Source organism: Entelurus aequoreus, linkage group LG04, assembly GCF_033978785.1.
Source record: "Entelurus aequoreus isolate RoL-2023_Sb linkage group LG04, RoL_Eaeq_v1.1, whole genome shotgun sequence".
Taxonomy (NCBI): Eukaryota; Metazoa; Chordata; class Actinopteri; order Syngnathiformes; family Syngnathidae; genus Entelurus; species Entelurus aequoreus.
In genome coordinates this window covers 77410380-77434144 of record NC_084734.1, presented here as the reverse complement: position 1 = coordinate 77434144, position 23765 = coordinate 77410380, and the positions used below count along the sequence as shown (strand labels likewise).

Here is a 23765-nt window from a genome sequence, read left to right as displayed (position 1 = left end):
GACTTCACCCGATCATCGATGCGGTCGGCGGCTAGCGTCGGATAGCGCGTCTGCTATCCAAGTCAAAGTCCTCCTGCTTGTGTTGCTGCAGCCAGCCGCTAATACACCGATCCCACCTACAGCTTTCTTCTTTGCAGTCTTCATTGTTCATTAAACAAGTTGCAAAAGATTCACCAACACAGATGTCCAGAATACTGTGGAATTTTGCGATGAAAACAGAGCTTTTTGTATTGTGATACAATGTGTCCGAATACTTCCGTTTCAACCATTGACGTCACGCGCATACGTCATAATACATAGACGTTTTCAACCGGAAGTTTCGCTGGAAATTTAGAATTGCACTTTATAAGTTAACCCGGCCGTATTGGCATGTGTTGCAATGTTAAGATTTCATCATTGATATATAAACTATCAGACTGCGTGGTCGGTAGTAGTGGGTTTCAGTAGGCCTTTAAGCCAAGTAGTTTTTGGGCGAAATCAGGATTTGTCTCTGTTGTTTGTCTTAAAATGTATTGTTCGGTGGAGCACAGCAGATGTGTATCGTAAGAAAATAAATATGGTGTGATTAAAGGCCTACTGAAACCCACTACTACCGACCACGCAGTCTGATAGTTTATATATCAATGATGAAATCTTAACATTGCAACACATGCCAATACGGCCGGGTTAGCTTACTAAAGTGCAATTTTAAATTTTGCGCAAAATATCCTGCTGAAAACGTCTCGGTATGATGACGCCTGCGCGTGACATCACGGATTGTAGTGGACATTTTGGGACAGCATTGTGGCCAGCTATTAAGTCGTCTGTTTTCATCGCAAAATTCCACAGTATTCTGGACATCTGCGTTGGTGAATCTTTTGCAATTTGTTCAATGAACAACGGAGACAGCAAAGAAGAAAGCTGTAGGTGGGAAGCGGTGTATTTCGGCCGGCTGCAGCAACACAAACACAGCCGATGTTTCATTGTTTACATTCCCGAAAGATGACAGTCAAGCTTTACCATTGGCCTGCGGAGAACTGGGACAACAGAGACTCTTACCAGGAGGACTTTGAGTTGGATACGCAGACGCGGTACCATCAGTACGTACGCAGCTGCGGCTTCCAAACATTTCATCGCTTGCCCGTACGCGCGTGCCGCTATGTGCATGTCACGTACGTAACTTTGGGGACTTTGGGGAAATATGTGCTGTATGAACTTTGGGGAGGTGAACGGTACTTTGGGCTGTGGGATTGAGTGTGTTGTGCGGGTGTTTGATTTGTATTGGTGGGTTATATGGACGGGAGGGGGGAGGTGTTTGTTATGCGGGATTAATTTGTGGCATATTAAATATAAGCCTGGTTGTGTTGTGGCTAATATAGTAAATATATGTCTTGTGTTTATTTACTGTTTTAGTCATTCCCAGCTGAATATCAGGTCCCACTCGCCTCTCACAGCATCTTCCCTATATGAATCGCTTCCACTGCCCTCTAGTCCTTCACTCTCACTTTCCTCATCCATGAATCTTTCATCCTCGCTCAAATTAATGGGGTAATCGTCGCTTTCTCGGTCCGAATCGCTCTCGCTGCTGGTGGGCATGATTGTAAACAATGTGCAGATGTGAGGCGCTCCACAACCTGTGACGTCACGCTACTTCCGGTACAGGCAAGGCTTTTTTATCGGCGACCAAAAGTTGCGAACTTTATCGTCAATGTTCTCTACTAAATCCTTTCAGCAAAAATATGGCAATATCGCGAAATGATCAAGTATAACACATAGAATGGACCTGCTATCCCCGTTTAAATAAGAAAATCACATTTCAGTAGGCCTTTAATTTGTAATACCAATGCACCGTGGGTGATGTCGTGGTTCACGTAAGCTTGGCGTGTGTCAAGGTGTAGTCGGGCTTCAGCTCCTGGTGTAAAACCAGAACAGAATAAGCAGCAAACAAAATGATAGCATGTCTGAAGGCAGCAGGTGAACCCGGATTCCCGAGAAATGCCCTTTGTTATACGTTTATCTCTGCTACGTTATTGTTTGTCACAGCCGCTGAGGGTTTACTCTTCAGGCCCTCTGTGACACACCTGGAGTTTTCCACCAGGAGTAAACGTGGGATGCACAAAGCGAGGACGATCGTCTTGTATTCTTTACGAAAGTTTTGGTTCAGCAGTCCGTATATGATGGCGTTGAGGCAGCTGTTGAAGTATGCCATGAAGTAGCTGGTGACAAACAGCCACTGCGGTATGTTCGGAGCAACTCTGGCCGGGTTGATCGCTACCGCCAGGCCGATCAGGTTCAACGGCGCCCAGCAGACAGCGAACAACACAAACACCATGAACATAGTCAGGAAGTTCCTTACGTCGCTGGGTTTTAGTTTGGCTCTTTGTTCTGGTTTCACCCGATGTTTCACTTGGATCACCCTCACCCATATCCTCAAGTAGCAGTAGGACACCACCAGCAGCGGGATCAGGAAATGGATGATGACCACGGAGATGGTGTAATATGAGCTAACCGTCTGGGCGAAAGTGCAGGAGTAAATGCGAGGATCGTACTGCAGCGAGCCCACAAAGAAGTTGGGCACGGTGGCGATGGCCGTGAAGATCCAGGTGAGGCCCAAGTAGCAGCAGGTGTTCCTGAGGCTGAAGACGCGGTCGTAGTGCAGGCTGTGGCAGATGTAGCAGTAGCGGTTGATGGCGATGGCCATGATGTTGAAGATGGAGCCGATGACGCTGATGCCCATGATGAAACCGCTCGCCTGGCAGTGCATGTCCCCCATAGTCCAGTCGTCGTGGAAGATGGCCGTCAGTACCAAAGGGTAGGGGTACAGCGCCACCACCAGGTCTGCGACTGACAGACTCACCACAAATATGTTGCCTGGAGAGACAAAGGAAGTTCAAATACCAGACAAAGCATGACCACAAATAACTAAAACTACATAATGAAACCAGACAGCACCAAAAATAAAACATTCTCCGAATAACAGCCCAGTTTGTTATGGCCTAAAGCAGGCGTGTCCAAACTTTTTCCACTGAGGGCCGCACACGGAAAAATGTAAGCATGCAGGGGCCATTTGGATATTTTTCATTTTCAAACCTAAACAAAATATATGGATTTTTTATTTATTTTTTAACCTTTAGGGCTACCGGGGACCATAAAGGGTCTCAGTCATTAAAATGTTAAAAATAAGTCAAATTATTATTATTTTTTATTTAACGCTTACAGTAAATCTCTATATCAACTTCAGGTTGATATAAAGTAGAAAAAAAAAAAAGGTTTTATGCCTTTTCTGTCAAAGACAACTTTGTTTTTTATAGTAAAACTGAAATATGCAGTATTTAGTATTAGAGCCTTAAAAGATCAATAATGCAGGACATCATTGATTTTAATTCTTTAATATTTTTGAGTAATCACAGTGAAAAGTTAAATAAAATCCTACTAAATATATTTGGGATCCAAAAGGTCACCCCCTCATAAAATGATACATTTTTTTTTTTTTTTTTTTTACTTTTAACACTTAAATTACGAGATCAACTTCAGATATATCTGTCGATTTTACGTTTGAACTATTATTTTGTTTGTTTTATGCTCTTTTGTCAAATAAAACGTTGATGTTTTTATATGGCAACCACACAATATATGCAATATTTTTTCCACATAAAACATTTTAAAGTGATATTTTTTAAGTAATAATTCATTATAACATAGATTTTTAGTCCTTTTTTTTTTTTTTAGCAATGGCAAAAAAAAGACAAATAAACAAAGACAAAACAAAAAAAACAGCCTGCATGGCAGCTTTGTGTCAATATTGCAACTTTTTCTTGTTAGATTTCACCTCATTCCACTTTTTTTAAATGTTTTTTTTAATTTTTGCAATATTATCAATTTTGCAATTTTTGCAGAATGTGTGGCGGTCCGGTAAACAATTAGCTGCGGGCCGCAAATGGCCCCCGGGCCGCACTTTGGACACCCCTGCCCTAAAGTATCCGGGCCAGCAAGGCCTTTTTTCTGGCCTAAACTCAGTCAGAAGCACTGACAACCTAAATTGTAATATTTGTTGGTGAAATTGTATTAATTTATTCACAACAGTTTATTATCTTCATTTTTTTTGTAAGATTTCAGTGTCTGTGTGTTGCCTTGTCAATTTAAGCTACCAGAGGCTTTTAGAATCACGAGTACTGGACTATGTCACTTCAGGTTTTTTATCAACGGGGCTGTTTCTTTAACCAATCAGAATTCAGATTCGCTTTTGAGGGCCTGCATGCAAGCGTACAATAACATCAGCATTTTTCTGTTCTCTAATTGGTTGATCAGAGCAAAACTGCCCACAACGACTTAGAGCAGAGGTGTCAAAGTCGTTTTCACTGAGGGCCACATTGCAGTTATGTTTGGCCCCAGAGGACCTCTTCTAACAGTGATTACTATTATTTTACAATGTTTTTAATGCATTTTATTAGTAGATTTTTTTTTTAAACTAAAATGTAAAAAAAAAAAAGGTAAATTGCAATAATTTAACCTAAAAATTTAGTGTATATTACTCTAAATGGAAAAACAGTACTACTGTTTTTATGGGGAAAAAAAGGCAGCTCAGTTGCCAGAATTTGACTGTAAAATTGACATGTTTTTTTACTGTGAATTAAAAAAAATCAGAAATTTTACTGTGGAATTAACATTCTCTAATTGGTTGATCAGAGCAAAACTGCCCACAACGACTCAGAGCAGAGGTGTCAAAGTCGTTTTCCCTGAGGGCCACATTGCAGTTATGTTTGGCCCCAGAGGGCCTCTTCTAACAGTGATTACTATTATTTGACAATGTTTTTAATGCATTTTATTAGTAGATTTTTTTTTAAACTAAAATGTAAAAAAAATAGGGTAAATTGCAATAATTTAACCTAAAAATTTAGTGTATATTACTCTAAATGGAAAAACAGTACTACTGTTTTTATGGGGGAAAAAAAGCAGCTCAGTTGCCAGAATTTGACTGTAAAATTGACATGTTTTTTTTACTGTAAATAAAAAAAAATCTGAAATTTTACTGTGAAATTAACATTCTCTAATTGGTTGATCAGAGCAAAACTGCCCACAACGACTTAGAGCAGAGGTGTCAAAGTCGTTTTCACTGAGGGCCACATTGCAGTTATGTTTGGCCCCAGAGGGCCTCTTCTAACAGTGAATACTATTATTGGACACATTTTTTAATGCATTTTATTAGTATATTTTTTTTAACTAAAATGTAAAAAAAAAAATTGGTAAATTGCAATAATTTAACCTAAAAAATTATTGTATATTACTCTAAATAGAAAAACAGTACTACTGTTTTAATGGAAAAAAAAGGCAGCTCAGTTGCCAGAATTTTACTGTAAAATGTACATAATTTTTTACTGTAAATTTAAAAAAATCTGCAATTTTACTGTAAAGTTAACATTAGTTTTTTTTTTTTTTTACTGTAAATTTTAAAAAAACTATTTTACAGTAACATTTTGGCACCTGAGCTGCCAGTTTGTTTGGCGGTTTGTTTTTTGTTTTTTTTACCGCAAATCAACAACTGTAGATTTTTCGGTGTATTACTTTAAACGCCAAAACGGCACCACAGTTTATCACAGTAAAAAAAAGAACTCTTTTTTTTATTTAGAGAAAAATACTGTAAAAACCGCAGTACATTTCACAATTTTACCATGAAATCTATTGCTACTTTTACATTGCACAATTTGATGGATAACTTGCTTTGAAACCATTATTATTAGTATTTATTTCTATTTTAAAAAATGGTTTGATAAAATATATTTGCGTAATGGCGACTTGTCCAAGGTGTACCCCGCCTTCCGCCCAAATGCAGCTAATATAGGCTCCAGCAACCCCCGCGACCCCAAACGGGACAAGCGGTTGAAAATGGATGGATAGAAAATATTTAAGTTAACATAATTTGCGATTACATGGAGTTCATAGATATTTTTTCTTCCAAAATAGAAAGAAAGGAAACATTTAGTAAGAAAACTTACAGTACTTTATTGATACATATTATTTCCAGGCTTTCGAGGGCCAAATAAAATGAAGTGGCGGGCCAAATCCGGCCCCGGGGCCTTCAGTTTGACATTTGTGACTTAGAGGGACTTGGTGTCGGAAAATTCTTAAAAATCTATTTTCAATCAGCCTTTTACAGAAAAGCTCAACATCGTAGGGACTTTTTTAGCTTTGTCGGACAATCCTGAAGCTACAGTAGCTAACTTGTCTCAGCAAGGTGTTTGTTCTCAACATCCAGACCACTGCCTGCCTACAAGTGCAAATTATACTGCTGGTAATGGAAATAATAGTATTCATCCTCAATACATAAAATGCCACACCTTAACATTGATTTGTGCTATTTATTGATGTTTTGATGGGATAATGGTAGTTATCAGGAGGTGGGTTAGGTCTATTAAGTCCCAAGTGAAGGCCAAAATATAAAATGCATCACCCAACACTGGATTTTCTACAAAGTTTACAAAAAAAAAAAGAACCCCTGTTCTCTTCACGAGTGTCTTCATTCCAGAGTGAAAATCTGTCTTGGCCTTAATTTACTGGAAAAGTCATGGTGGCCTGGGTTTAATCCTACAAACAATGACCACTTTGACTCTAATAACTCATGAAAGAGACAGTGTGTTTATTAAGACTTGTTTTGGCCTGAAAATGATAGTACTGTTCCATCAAAATATTTACTTCCCGAAACATTTCTACAATGTTCAAGAACATTTCAACAGTACTGTTGGAATCTGAGGCCCAAACCCAGCATTTTAGGGTTGGACAATGATCACTCTTACACTAATTACCCTCAGAAACTTACTATATCTACAATCACAAACTTAGATCGAAAAAGGTTATCAATTCCCAGCTTTGATACTGACTGACAAAAGAAGAGTGTCTGGCACTCAAAAAGGAAAAGGGGACTGTTGCAAAGACTTATTTCCACTAATACAGTATTAAAAAACATCAAAATGAAAAAGGCTTTGGGCCTTTGAACTGCTTAATCGGATTGACCATAAAAAACAGTTTGCCACAAGTCCTATGACCCTCTGACTGACTGGCAGTCTAGAGCAGTGGTCCCCAAACTTTTTGTAACTGCGGACCGGTCAACGCTTGAAAATTCATCCCACGGACCGGGGGGGGCGGGGTTTGTCATAAAATAATACAATCACGTGTGCTTACGGACTGTATCCCTGCAGACTGTATTGATATATAATGGTCTAGAGTATCCTGGTCCACTATCAGAAAAGGATCAGCTTCTTCCTGGAATTTTGCTTAAGCAGTGTTGCTGTACCCAGTATTAGCTCTGGTCTTAAGACCTGTCTCAGAGCAACTGTGACGGACGGGTCTCAGTCTACATCAGTTGGACTTCTTGGATTTAAAATGCAGTGTTGCTGTACCCAGTATTAGCTCTGGTCTTTAAGACCTGTCTCAGAGCAACTGTGACGGACGGGTTTCAGTCCACATCAGTTGGACTTCTTGGATTTAAAATGTATTCTTAAGACCAGCGATGAGCAGAGCTGCTCATAGCAGTGCTTCACCTTTTTATTGTATCGATTATTTATTTTCGATATTTATTTTGGGATGAACTTGTTACATATGTGGATAAGTTGCTTGTTGCAGTGTCTGCAAATACATTACATGCGCCATTATTTTTGGAAAGTGTTAAATCGTGAAAGTGGTGAAGCTGATACTATTTTCCTCAGTGTTACCATGCAAGTTTCAACCTGTTCTTAGGACTTGGTCTGGTTCTACAACTTGGCCTCGGTTTATGTGGTTTTGGCTCCAGACTAAGTTGGAAGGAGGGACTGTGACGTCAAATGCAGCATCAAAATCATCAAGTACTGCGTATGTTAAAATATAGTGCGTGTGTCATTTGTAGGTGTCTGGAAGAGAATATTTGGATTTGCATTATTTCTTAAAGGGGCCCTATTATGCAAAACCAAATTTTCTTACCTATTGGTACCTGCCTTTGTGTATTTGGGATCTGCATATCTCCCGAAAATTTGAAATGGAACCGTGGAGGCATTGTAGAAATATTTAACAATGTTGCGTTCCTTCCTATTTCCTCCAAACGGTCTGTATGGAATTATGATCAAGTGTGACGTCAGCAGAGTATCCATATATGGTAGAAATGTACCCAAAATCCTTCCGTGAGCCAGCCTAATTTAATTGATGTAAATCTGACTGTGCTACAACATCATGTCAACCATGAAACCCAATGAAGAAAAATGCTCTGTTTGTTTGCTTCAACCAGCGCAAGTAACCACACAAACTTTCAGCCTCATCTGCATTAAAAAGTGCCTTACTTTTATAATTCTTGGCAATGATTCCCGGGCGCGGCCACCGCTGCTGGTCACTGCTCCCTTCACCTCCCAGGGGGTGATCAAGGGTGATGGGTCAAATGCAGAGTATAATTTCGCCACACCTCGTGTGTGTGTGACAATCACTGGTACTTTAACTTGAACTTTAATATGCCTTCATCTGTGAGGAAGTCGCTCTGAGTGTGTGCAAATATTAGTCCTGTGTCATGAAATAGTAAAAAATAATAGTAAGTTTGAAATGTGTGTGTGATACGTTAGCAATTTTAGATCTAGTTGTTGTGTAGCTAGCTTAGCCTTCTAATGTAAGACAATGGTGTCAAATAAAGAATGATCTTTCCTAAGAACTACTTTTAATCGGATCAGTGCTTACTGTTTTTTGGCAAAGGACCAGTTCGGAATATAATCTATTTTGTTTGCGAGCTTTGCGAACTATGAAGTAGCCCATAGCATTGCCAACTGCCTCTATTGTTTACAAGTGTTTGAAGCATCAGTGCAGTAAAAACCTTATCATGATATAAAATATAAAAGCATTTTATGGTCAATATACACATTCATATGTACAAGATTTAGCATTGGAGAGATAATGACTCTAGAAGTTTAGTACCAGATTTGCAGCCGGGCTTTCTTACTTTCTGTCCCCGGTGTCTTCTCCTCCTTGAGCTAACAACAAACCACTGTGAGTCACTGGTCTCACTATATCATTTGGGATGTTGTGTTGTGGTGAAAGTCAAGTAAAAATTAGATGGCTGGTGGGGATCACTGGTGTCCATATTCCATACGGTATTAGCAAAACAAAACAAAAAACAACGACTGTAGTAAACGAAACGCTCAAAAGGCTAGTGAGCGTGAGGTGGCTTACTCTCTGCTGTAACACGCTTCCATCTAAACTTTACTAAACACTTATTTCTTGTATTGTTTTAAGCTAGTTTAGCACCTAGCTTAGCGATGACCTTGCCTGCTCCTGCTTGCACTTCCTCCTGTGTGTAAAATGTTTAACCTCATCCTCCAGTGATAATAATACTCGTAAAAAATTTACAAAACCCGTTTCCATATGAGTTGGGAAATTGTGTTAGATGTAAATATAAACGGAATACAATGATTTGCAAATCATTTTCAACCCATATTCAGTTGAATATGCTACAAAAACAACATATTTGATGTTCAAACTGATAAACATTTTTTTTTTTTGCAAATAATCATTAACTTTAGAATTTGATGCCAGCAACACGTGACAAAGAAGGTGGGAAAGGTGGCAATACATACTGATAAAGTTGAGGAATGCTCATCAAACACTTATTTGGGACATCCCACAGGTGAACAGGCAAATTGGGAACAGGTGGGTGCCATGATTGGGTATAAAAGTAGATTCCATGAAATGCTCAGTCATTCACAAACAAGGATGGGGCGAGGGTCACCACTTTGTCAGCAAATGCGTGAGCAAATTGTTGAACAGTTTAAGAAAAACCTTTCTCAACCAGCTATTGCAAGGACTTTAGGGATTTCACCATCTACGGTCCGTAATATCATCAAAGGGTTCAGAGAATCTGGAGAAATCACTGCACGTAAGCAGCTAAGCCTGTGACCTTGGATCCCTCAGGCTGTACTGCATCAACAAGCGACATCAGTGTGTAAAGGATATCACCACATGGGCTCAAGAACACTTCAGAAACCCACTGTCAGTAACTACAGTTGGTCGCTACATCAGTAAGTGCGAGTTAAAACTCTCCTATGCAAGGCGAAAACCGTTTATCAACAACACCCAGAAACGCCGTCGGCTTCGCTGGGCCTGAGCTCATCTAAGATGGACTGATACAAAATGGAAAAGTGTTCTGTGGTCTGACGAGTCCACATTTCAAATTGTTTTTGGAAACTGTGGACGTCGTGTCCTCCGGACCAAAGAGGAAAAGAACCATCCGGATTGTTATAGGCGCAAAGTGTAAAAGCCAGCATCTGTGAGGGTATGGGGGTGTATTAGTGCCCAAGACATGGGTAACTTACACATCTGTGAAGGCGCCATTAATGCTGAAAGGTACATACAGGTTTTGGAGCAACATATGTTGCCATCCAAGCAACGTTACCATGGACGCCCCTGCTTATTTCAGCAAGACAATGCCAAGCCACGTGTTACATCAGCGTGGCTTCATAGTAAAAGAGTGCGGGTACTAGACTGGCCTGCCTGTAGTCCAGACCTGTCTCCCATTGAAAATGTGTGGCGCATTATGAAGCCTAAAATACCACAACGGAGACCCCCGGACTGTTGAACAACTTAAGCTGTACATCAAGCAAGAATGGGAAATAATTCCACCTGAAAAGCTTAAAAAATGTGTCTCCTCAGTTCCCAAACGTTTACTGAGTGTTGTTAAAAGGAAAGGCCATGTAACACAGTGGTGAACATGCCCTTTCCCAACTACTTTGGCACGTGTTGCAGCCATGAAATTCTAAGTTAATTATTATTTGCAAAAAAAAAATAAAGTTTATGAGTTTGAACATCAAATATCTTGTCTTTGTAGTGCATTCAATTGATTATGGGTTGAAAAGGATTTGCAAAACATTGTATTCCGTTTATATTTACATTTAACACAATTTCCCAACTCATATGGAAACAGGGTTTGTAGTTTATTGACTTAGGGGAGCTGCTCAATTAGATACTTACTGCCTCTTTTGCAGCTTTTTGATTTAGCATCAAGATAGGAATCAGCGTTTAAAAAATGTGGACGGCTCTGCGAGAATAGGAATGTAAGTCCTGGTTACCATCGATGGCCAACCCTTACTGTTGATTCAATGATATTGCAGTATTTCACAGACTGTGGCTGACTTTCAAGCAGCCATCTAGATTACTAAACATTATATATGTCTTTAGAGCCAGAACTAACACAATTTATCGTTTGACAACACACAGCACACACATCTGTTTAGTGCAGTAATTGCAGAGTGAGGGCAGTCCTTCTCCATCCCTCGTGTTTATGTTTGCACACTGCAGGGACAGACAGACCATGGATTGTGATTTTAGAGCAGGAGCAAGAGCGTTATTATCCCGTCCTCCTCAGGTCAAAGCTGACATTTGCGTGACACTGGGTCTTCTCAGAGGGAATGCATCATACAAAATGACGTTTGATGTCGTTACGGTGCAACTGTCCCGGGCCGGGAAGACGGCACATAAATCAAATTGTGATGTGTCGGATAAAATATCAGATAAGAAGCTCATGCGGTGGAGCCTCAATTCAATCTACTTGCAAAAGCATGAGCATCAGCCTCCCTTTTTAAAACAAAAAATATCACTGTATTTATTTGGTCTAGGAATTCACTTTCCGGGTGGGTTGCAAGTAACCTCAGTACATTGTAAATAGTTCAAATATTACTTTGATACCCAGGTTGTAATATGTATTGTGGTTGGATGCTCAACCTGTTTTATATATTAATATAAAAAAATATAATACACACAGCAGTTTCCTTGCTAGCTTGAGGGCTGTACTGCTTCTTAAAACCCAAAAAGGACAGAGAGAAAGAGTCAGGTATTAAAAAAAGTTACTGCAGCATTATAACATTAGGGGTTTTCTAAACCGTATTGTATGCATATTACCAAACATCTTCGACAATCAAAGCATGATCATAACAATCCACATTTTGCGTTATTTATGCGTGAAACAGTGGAAGTGTAGCTCCTCCTCTGAATGCAAGTGCTCCTAAAGCAGGAATACAAATTATGTATTTCTACAAAATACAAAATCTGGTAAGACACCAACACAAAGTAGATATTTTTATTGTTATTATTGTCATTAAATCATGTTTGTCCTTTTTGTGTTGAGCTGTTTAAAAAAAGCATAGAGTTTAAAACACATTTCATGAAAGCAAATTAATTGTTCGTTCATAGTGTTAAAACCTGGAAATGATCTGTCAAGGGTAAACTTATCAATGATGAAAAATCATTTATATCTGTGATTAATTGCGATTAATTTTGAGTTAACTACGAACAATGCGATTAAATATTTAAATAATTTGACAGCCCTTATATATATATATATATATACAGCCCTTATATATATATATATATATATATATATATATATATATATATATATATATATATATATATATATATATATATAAAAGTTTGGGGGTCACATTGAAATGTCCTTATTTTTGAAGGAAAAGCACTGTACTTTTCAATGAAGATAACTTTAAACTAGTCTTAACTTTAAAGAAATACACTCTATACATTGCTAATGTGGTAAATAACTATTCTAGCTGCAAATGTCTGGTTTTTGGTGCAATATCTACATAGGTGTATAGAAGCCCATTTCCAGCAACTATCACTCCAGTGTTCTAATGGTACAATTTGTTTGCTCATTGGCTCAGAAGGCTAATTGATGATTAGAAAACCCTTGTGCAATCATGTTCACACATCTGAAAACAGTTTAGCTCGTTACAGAAGCTACAAAACGGACCTTCCTTTGAGCAGATTGAGTTTCTGGAGCATCACATTTGTGGGGTCAATTAAACGCTCAAAATGGCCAGAAAAAGAGAACTTTCATCTGAAACTCGACAGTCTATTCTTGTTCTTACAAATGAAGGCTATTCCACAAAATTGTTTGGGTGACCCCAAACATTTGAACGGTAGTGTATATATATATATTGCATCCACCACTTCAGGTGGGATGGAACAATCCATATAACACGTCACAGACGACGTCACGTGACACCTCTGATGAAGGCTGCAGAAGCAAGGTAGCCGAAACTTGTCAGGTACAAAACCTTACTAGCCAATATAAATCAACCATTTATAAATACACATCAGTAGGCTAAATGAACCTCTTCAACATATTAGGTAATATTAACTGTTGGGAGTTTTACCGCGGTTATTATTATTAATTAACGTTTATTATTTACCCCTATTTGACGGTATGAGAATTGTCACTCCCATGTAAGATACGGTTGGAATGTGAAACCGCATCATATGAGCAGGTATTTTTTTTATGTCCTTTTATTTTCGGCACAGTATCAATCAATAATGCAGTGCATTTGGAGGCGGAACTAACTGTTTCTGAGTTGTTTCCACAGTCACTTTATGACGTCGCACCAACTTAAAAAAACAGTGCAAAAGCAGACAATCCCAGTGGATTCGGCAAGTTACAGCAAGAAGGTAGAGGACACAAGGCATGTTCAGGCACTTTTATGAGGTACAAGCATTGTGGAGCTGTTTGTTGGGAGTGAAGGTCTGAAAAATAACTACATAAATACAAAAAAAGTATTTAATTAGCTCAAATATTTGTCTTTTGGAATCTTCCATACATTTTTGTGCAGTATGACAATTTTTTCCACAGAGCTTTTTTCTCAGTTACGAGTAAAACAGCAGCGGCCATTGCTCAGGCTTGTTTAGATAAAAATAAAAGCATTCGCTCTCCATTCTCAAGTATGTCACTTTGTATTTGCGATGGTCAGCTCGCTGTGTGCTTTTGTCGTCATGCAGAGGTTTGATTTCAGCCCGACACAGCCCAGCGTGTGCATCTGCACAGGCCGGCAGGGCAGGCCGAGCTGCAGCCTGAACTCTTGCCGGCTCAACTATCTCTCCTCCTTATCGTCAAGAGGATGAGGTAAGCACTAAAACGCGGCTCGGAGGACAGCGGTGAAGCGGCCAGGCGACTGACTGTCTTTGTTTAGTCGTTATGCATTATTAAAAGACAAAGAATGAACTATTACTTTGGGTTTTGTTTAAGTAACCACTTGCGGTTGTTGTGATTTAATTCATTCTCATGTTTACACAACAGAGCCATCCCACGTGCTATTTTGGAAGCTGTATTAATTTTATATGAGGCAATGTAAGCCTTTAAAAAATGTCTGAATTCATTTTAATTGAGTACCCATTGTAGTAATTGGACCATTAAAATTAATGACATCTTTAATGTCATCTTTAAACCGACTAATAGATGTAAATAGCGTACCGTATTTTCCGGACTATAAGGCGCACTTAAATTCATTTTCTTTCCTCAAAACTCGACAGTGCGCCTAATGTACGGAATGATTCTGGTTTTGCTTACCGACATCGAAGTAATTTAATTTGGTACATGGTGTAATGATACATGTGACCAGTAGATGGCAGTCAAACATAAGAGATACGTGTAGACTGCAATATGATGGCAATATGACTCAAGTAAATAACGGCAACATTTTATATGTTCCATTGAAAATATAGAACATTACACACGGCGCTCAAAAATCTATCAAATTGTTTTAGTACGACTTTAGTAAGCTATGAAGTCGCACCGCTTGATTTTCGGCGCATTAAACATAGGAGTATTATGGTGTGTGTATAAGGTAAGACATATTATCTGCCGTTTTGTTTCGCAATTTATGCAAAATAAACTTTTCTTACCTTCTGGTACCTGCTGATCTGTATTTAGGATCTGCATAAATCCTGAAAAATTGTGTGAGTCCGCCTTTGTAGTCCGTGACGACACTGTAGTCGATAAGCTTCTTTTTTTTCACTATATTCTTGTTATGGGACATTCATCCTCCACTGTTGCCATTTCTAATATAAGTTCTTACTTATATCTGTCAGTAAACTCGCCATGAAAGCGATAAAACATACCGGTGTAGTGAGTTTACATTATTCACCCAAGGAACTTTAGTTATTAGAGAGTTCCGGTCGGACGGTTTTTCACAGGACACATATACGACCTTGTTGTTGTTTCCGGATGAGGAGATGCTGCTCCGTTATTGATTTAAGTAAAGTCTGAATGTCATTAAAACAGTTAGCTCCATCTTTTGACACTTCTTCCACTCCCGTTCTTGCACGCTACACCGCTACAACAAAGATGACGGGGAGAAGACGCTGTCGAAGGTGAGCCACGTAAATAAGACCGCCCACAAAACGACGCATCTGGAAGCGACTGTCAGGAAGCGGCTTGAAGATGATCTGTAAAACATAATCTATACAACATTTTGACCAAAGAACCGCCATTTCATGTTATGTAGACCACAAGGAAGTGTTTTCAGTTTAGAAAAAAAAATAATAATACGACTCCTTTAATGCGCCCTATAATCCGGTGCGCCTTATATATGAAAACAGCTCGAAAATAGACCATTCATCTGCAGTGCGCCTTATGGTCCGGAAAATACGGTAAACCCTTGTTTATCTTTGTTAATTGGTTTCTCAAATTAGGAACCATTAATTATAAATCAAATATTTTCATAGATGGAGCAAAAAAAACTGTTGTCAGAACTTTTAATTACGGTTTTTAACATTATGAGAGCCTTCGAGACACTCAAAAACAACTACATAGTATCATACTTTATATGTTTTATTCTAATATAGTAATGATGGCTGAGTTTGAGCCAATCAGTGGCCACAATAATGAAGAGTGTGCTCTGATTGGTTCAGTCTCATCTAGTGGCCAATACTGCTGTAGTATTGGTATGTTTTAGTTCCTTTAGCCATTTAGGTCAAATATACATAGAACAGGCCTATTTGACTGGCAGTATGCCGGCCACACCCGGCCCGCCAAAGCTTTTCATTCGGCCCGCCGAACATCACCTAAATAGGCTTGATGAAACCATTCAAACTAGAGTTGATCATGTATGCAGTACTCCCGCCACCCCGCAGGTGGCAACAGCAAAGCATATGTGTCTCACTGAAGCAGCATTGGGGTAAGTAGAACAAGACTACTCATTCAACACTGGAAAATAAATCTTAATTAATTGAGAAAATCTGACTTTTTACAACGACTGCACTACAAAGTACGATCAAGTGCTCGAGTCATTGTTTCCTGGCGGATCTTTTAAGCGACGGACACAATGATCCAAACAAGCAGCAACAATGGTAGAAATCCCAGTGTGTAAGCTTCATCACAAAACCTTGTTTAGTACATATAGTGCTAAATTTGACTGGTAGAGAGCGACAATGCTAATAATACAATGTTTGGTGTGTGAATGTTGTTTAATTTCTATATGTGTAAACCTTTGTAGTTTATTGTGTGACTATATTAACACTAAACCTTCTATCTTATTCATGTAAAATATACAATGGATGTTATACTTTTGTTATGTTTGTTTTATGTTTATATGTTCAGCCTTACAAACCTAAATGAAGGAAGAAGTGTAAAGAAACAAACTAGAAGGAAAACATTTCAAAAGCGGGAACATCAATTCCCCCCCAAAAATTTGAGCTTCTTTTTCTTCATACTGTTAACTAGCTGCAGACGCTGGAAACGAGTAGCGAGGGCAGAATAATACATTTATTGACAGTGCAGTGTGAAAGTCGATGTGTTTACTTTGAAATTAAGCAAATGTAGTGTCAAAGAAATATAACCTGCGGACACACTTTCTGACGAAACATCCACATTTCGATGTTCGGCCCTTGAGCCCTTGAAACTGTGGCTCTCTTTATTATGTAGTTCAATAGCTCTGACATAGAATATGCTCAAAATAACAAAAACATTCTGATAGTGAAGCTGCAAACTTTAAAACGCGATGTGATGAGAGACGACTATATACCATAGTCCATGTTCTCATAGCAATTATAGTTAATCTATACTTTTCAGTCTCTTCTAGTCAGACAAGCTTCTAGGCAATAGATGTAACATTTTACCTTGACATGTTTCGACTGCCGTCTGCAGTCTTCCTCAGAAAGGTGTTGCTCATCAGTTGTCATCGGCAAGACTGATAGTCGACATGGTTTGTAAACCTTCACCTAAATACCAAGGCCAAGGCTGGTACTGCTGCGCTGGTGGAGGATCTTAACTGCTTCTTTGCCCATTTCGGACAACAGAGGTGACCTCATTACATCCACCAGCCAACACCACCTACCAGTTTCTATACAAGAGCAACAGATCAACAGAGGATGCCATAGCCGCAGACCTCTGAACTAACCCTTACCCACCTTGAACTTAAGGACAGTTATGCCAGGCAACTATTCATTTACTTCAGCTCAGCATTAAATACTATTATCCTAAACAGGCTGGAAAACAAAAACTCGGCCTGCCACATTCCTCAGCGACTGCACGCAAATAGTTCCTCACCTCTCTCTAGCACTCAGCCTTATAACTGGTGCCCCTTAAGTATGTGTTGAGTCGTCTGCCGTTCCCAGAAAACATGTTGTGAAGTTCGCAAATGAGATGACAGTGGTCGGAGTTATCACGGGGGAGATAAGACTGCATACAGTGACGAGGCGGAGACACTTTTGTTGTGGTGCAGCAACAATAACCTGGTCCTCAACACCACAATTGTGCCCTTACAGATCAACAGAAACTGTATGGAGAGGGTCTCTGACTTTAAATTCCTAGAATGGTAAATGGGTTATACTTGTATAGCGCTTTTCTACCTTCAAGGTACTCAAAGCGCTTTGACAGTATTTCCACATTCACCCATTCACACACACATTCATTCACACACACATTCACACACACATTCACACACTGATGGCGGGAGCTCCCATGCAAGGCGCTAACCACGACCCATCAGGAGCAAGGGTGAAGTGTCTTGCTCAAGGACACAACGGACGTGACTAAGTTGGTAGAAGCCGGGGATCGAACCAGGAACCCTCAGGTTGCTGGCACGGCCACTCTCCCAACGGCGCCACACCATCCTCAGTAGGCTTGCACTTGTATGACAACCTCACCTGCAGAACCAACACCACCACACTTATCAAGAAGACCCATCAGCGACTCCAATTCCCAAAGATTCTGATTAGCAACACCCTCACCAAAGAGCTGCTGGTGACCTTCGACTAGGGTTGTTAACAAAAACCAATGCTACCGAATATCGGATTTGACAAGTAAGGGATTCGGCGGCATCGGTAGCAGCCACCTCGATCGAAGAAATCAGCTGTGTATCGTTAGATTAATCGAGTGCGGAAACATAGGCTGAGTATTGAGCAAAACTAGAAATCAGTTGACGTTTTTTGACTTTATGTCACACCTGGGTGAAGTCTTGTCTGGGTTTTGTCTGGTTTAGGTTGTCTTGTCACGTCCTGTTTTATTTTGAAAAGCTAACTCTCCTTCTCATTTCAGATAACTTGCCACAGTCTTGCCCACAGTTATAGCCACGTTTTGTGTTGCCTTTTGCATCCTCGGGAGTGTTTTGTTTGTAACTTTTTCAGGTAAGGTTAGTATCATAGATTAGATTAGTAATTAAACCATAGAATAGTTTTGTAGTCTTGTAGAATAGTGCAGTTTAGTGCTAGGTCTCTTCTTTGTTTGTCTTCGAAGTATCTCCTCCGTTGGAGTGCTTTTTGTTGTATTTTGTAGTTTTATTTCTTAGAAACTTTTTCCCTACGTAGCTGGAGCATTTTGAGTTTGATAATAATTTTGTAAATGTATTAGTTAGGGTAGATTTGTTTTAATAGCCTGTTTTGGACCCCTTCCCTTGTCGCAATAAAGGACTGCTTCTGAAACACTGCGCCTGTGTTCAGAGTCCAATTCTGGTCGTGACACTTTACAACAACACGAGAGACAAGGCTCAAGATTCACGCGCTCGCTATGTTAGCTTACGTGACTGAAGACGAGAATGAATATAAATACATGGACCGGGTGTCGCACGAGACTAGCAATGAGTTGACATTGGCGGACCGTGGAAAACAGGTCACGGGGGATTACTTTTCACAAGTAAGCGTGAACATTACTATTGGTTATATTTTTCGAATCGAAGATTATTGTGCTGTACCAGTGAAATGGTTGCCAGCTGGCTATAAGCTAAGCTACTGTATGTTTAGTGCCAGTGTTCCGGATATGAACTGAGACTTCTACAGTCATATCCCATAACACTGACTTAGATCACAACTGACACAATAATACTATTGCTGTTGTAAAAAAAATATTATTGGTATGACATTGATCAGCGTTTTTTTTTTGTGCACAGAATGAACATGTAATTTAGCAACAGTAAGCTATCTGTCAAGTCTTAATATACATTTGCTTGAAAATATAAACAACTGAACATCTGACTGTACAACAGTTTGTCATCAAGCTAATTTGGCTGTAGATGTATTCTCAATTTTAGCAGTTTTGCTTCATCACCAACATATATACTATGATTATGATGATGATATTTATTACAATGATTAAAGTAATAACTATCTGTCATCAATATGGACACACTGATGCTGATGATTCCAGAACTATTCCAAGTTCATCGATATGTGCTCACCTACAGGTTCATCCAGGATACCTTGGAGCTCATATTTAATTCATTCAAAGTGTCAGGTAGGGTTGATAATGTTTTAACTATAATAAATTCGGGAAAAAATTGATGTCTTCACATGCTATGTCTTGGGTGTAATTCTGGAGCAACAGTCTGTCTGCACGTCAGTTCCAGGCCATCTTCCACCATCTGATGGTTCATTTTGGTGTGCAAAGGTGGCAGCCCAAGATAACAAGGTGTCTCTCTCTGCAGTAGAGATGTCCTTTGCTGAAACTGCAGAAGAACACCCATCCACATTTGCCAACATTTCTGCCTTTGTGTGTGACCACAGTTATCTTCCCACTCGCTTTGCTGGTCTGGTGGAAAATGCTCTGGTCTACATAGCAGGATCTGTAGTCCGGTAGATACGATGGAAGCTGTCCTGTGACGTGTGCCGTCTAGCGTCATCTTTTGACGACAGCTACCACCTTTTCGTCCTTCAAAACAACGGCAGCCTAGTGATTCCATCACAAGGCAGACTGACGGTTTGATTCTATAATCATGTTTGTTTTTTAATCAAAGTAGTTATTTTCTTGTTTTCTCTGTTTCGTGTCTTTTTGCACTGTGTACTATTTTTGCACTATATAAGTATAATTCATTATAAATATACATACATACATATATATATATATATATATATATATATATACATATATATATATATATATATATATATATATATGTGTGTATATATGTATATATGTGTGTATATGTATAAATGTGTATATATATGTATTTGTGTATATATATATGTACTGTATATATATATATATATATATATATATATATATATATATATATATATATATATATATATATATATATATATATATATATATATATATATACAAACCCTGTTTCCATATGAGTTGGGAAATTGTGTTAGATGTAAATATAAACGGAATACAATGATTTGCAAATCATTTTCAACCCATATTCAGTTGAATATGCTACAAAGACAACATATTTGATGTTCGAACTGATAAACTTTTTTTTTTTTTGCAAATAATCATTAACTTTAGAATTTGATGCCAGCAGCACGTGACAAAGAAGTTGGGAAAGGTGGCAATAAATACTGATAAAGTTGAGGAATGCTCATCAAACACTTATTTGGAACATCCCACAGGTGAACAGGCAAATTGGGAACAGGTGGGTGCCATGAATGGGTATAAAAGTAGATTCCATGAAATGCTCAGTCATTCACAAACAAGGATGGGACGAGGGTCACTACTTTGTCAACAAATGCGTGAGCAAATTTTTGAACAGTTTAAGAAAAACCTTTCTCAACCAGCTATTGCAAGGAATTTAAGGATTTCACCATCTACGGTCTGTAATATCATCAAAGGGTTCAGAGAATCTGGAGAAATCACTGCACGTAAGCAGCTAAGCCCGTGACCTTCCATCCCTCAGGCTGTACTGTATCAACAAGTGACATCAGTGTGTAAAGGATATCACCACATGGGCTCAGGAACACTTCAGAAACCCACTGTCAGTAACTACAGTTGGTTGCTACATCTGTAAGTGCAAGTTAAAACTCTCCTATGCAAGGCGAAAACCGTTTATCAACAACACCCAGGAACGCCGTCGGCTTTGCTGGGCCTGAGCTCATCTAAGATGGACTGATACAAAGTGGAAATGTGTTATGTGGTCTGACGAGTCCACATTTAAAATTGTTTTTGGAAACTGTGGACATCGTGTCCTCCGGACCAAAGAGGAAAAGAACCATTCGGATTGTTATAGACGCAAAGTTGAAAAGCCAGCATCTGTGATGGTATGGGGGTGTATTAGTGCCCAAGACATGGGTAACTTACACATCTGTGAAGGCGCCATTAATGCTGAAAGGTACATACAGGTTTTGGAGCAACATATGTTGCCATCCAAGCAACGTTACCATGGACGCCCCTGCTTATTTCAGCAAGACAATGCCAAGCCACGTATTACATCAATGTGTTTTCATAGTAAAAGAGTGCAGGTACTAGACTGGCCTGCCTGTAGTCCAGACCTGTCTCCCATTGAAAATGTGTGGCGCATTATGAAGCCTAAAATACCACAACGGAGACCCCCGGACTGTTGAACAACTTAAGCTGTACATCAAGCAAGAATGGGAAATAATTCCACCTGAGAAGCTTAAAAAATGTGTCTCCTCAGTTCCCAAACGTTTACTGAGTGTTGTTAAAAGGAAAGGCCATGTAACACAGTGGTGAACATGCCCTTTCCCAACTACTTTGGCACGTGTTGCAGCCATGAAATTCTAAGTTAATTATTATTTGCAAAAAAAATATAAAGTTTATGAGTTTGAACATCAAATATCTTGTCTTTGTAGTGCATTCAATTGAATATGGGTTGAAAAGGATTTGCAAATCATTGTATTCCGTTTATATTTACATCTAACACAATTTCCCAACTCATATGGAAACGGGGTTTGTATATATATATATATATATATATATATATATATATATATATATATATATATATATATATATATATATATATATATATATATATATATATATATATATATATATATATATATATATATATATATATACATATATATATATATATATATATATATATATATATATATATATATATATATATATATATATATATATACATATGTATACATAAAAATGCATTCAAAACGCACATTTTTTTGCTTTTCTTAAGCTATACAAATGAAGTGAAGAGGGAAAACTCAGTTATTCAAACATTTTGTGGTGAATGACAAGTTGTTTCTTCAAGCAAGATGAAATTTGATGTTTAAATTCAATTAAGCTGCTTATATTAGGGGTTTAGTGAAAACGGGTCATTTTAAACCATAGGACACGGGGTGTATACAGGAAATGAGGACAACACAAGGGTTAAATGTGCTGACACTTCATTGCTCCTGTCACTAATTGGAGATGTTGACCGGTTTAAGATAGCGGCCCTACGGCTCGTCAGCGCCAATAGGCAGTAGCGGTCAATGCGGCGTCTATATATAAGATATCTATGTTATTTAATCCCACCCCTTCTCTATATCCCATCGGTTACTAATAAACATGTTCACTTCCTACATCCTGTACTCCTGCACACAAAAGGCTAGCGACATCAGACCCCGTCGATACCCCAGGATGAAGCTAGAATGAACCGCTACCTCCATCAGCAAACCCAACCCAACCTCCCCAACACCCGAGCGCCTGCCCAGACGTCCAATGCCCACAAGGATGATCTTTAAATACACCAACCATTTGGCTGTTCAATTAAAATTGTCACTCGAACCATTCTTTACATTTTGCTGTTCCACTGAGACCAAGATGGCACCCAGCCAGGTGGTCGGTACCTCAACTTTGCGAGGATGAAATAGCTGGAGCCATATCGATATGCCCACATAAAGAATATATGACTAATAGAATATAAAATAGCCATGTCAATGCTCATTCATATAAGTGTGGTTTGCCAGCTGCACTGCTCAGGAAAAGATAGCGCTCCAGAGGGTGATAAACACAGATAAAAGAAAATAACTGGCTGCCCTTTCCTCTCACTGGAGGAGATGTACAAAACCTGCTGCTACAGGAAGGCCCGGAGCTTCTTCTGAGACCCATCTCACCCCTGTTCCAACTGCTCCCCTCAGAAAGGCAGTAAAAGATAAGTACATATCACAGGGTGGTCTACTAATACATCAATAACTGCTCCTTGTCATATAAAACCACTTGTGCACTATCCCATGTGAACCTTACAGTTTTAAGAATGGCTACTGTAACCAAGGTGCATTAATATTAACTGCAATATAAATGTATCTATATATGGCAGTTAAATGTACAATTGAAGCCTGAGAATGTATAGGTTTTTTTTACATGTCCTGTCCAACCACTCAGGCAAATATATATATATATATATATATATATATATATATATATATATATATATATATATATATATATATATATATATATATATATATATATATATATATATATATATATATATATTTTTTTTTATGTATATATATATATATATATATATATATTTTTTTTTTTATGTATATACATATATATATATATGTATATACATATATATACATTTTTATGTATATATATATATATATATATATATATATATATATATATATATATATATATATATATATATATATATAGGCAAATATATATATTTGCCTTCATTTGTATAGCTTAAGAAAAGCAAAAAAATGTGCATTTTGAATGCATTTTTATGTATATATATATCTATATATATATATATATATATATATATATATATATATATATATATATATATATATATATATAT

The 23765-nt window shown here is 38.4% G+C and overlaps 1 protein-coding gene across 1 annotated transcript in view; it reads right to left on the bottom strand.

The window, feature by feature from the left end:
* Positions 1 to 1804: 1804 nt before the first annotated feature.
* Positions 1805 to 23765, bottom strand: part of mtnr1c (melatonin receptor 1C) — a 60481-nt gene continuing 38520 nt past the window's right edge. Inside the window, exon 2 of the mRNA XM_062045721.1 lies at positions 1805 to 2850. Within this exon, the coding sequence (XP_061901705.1) occupies positions 1985 to 2850 (866 nt within the window). The 3' untranslated portion in view covers positions 1805 to 1984. The remainder of the gene's footprint in view (positions 2851 to 23765) is intronic.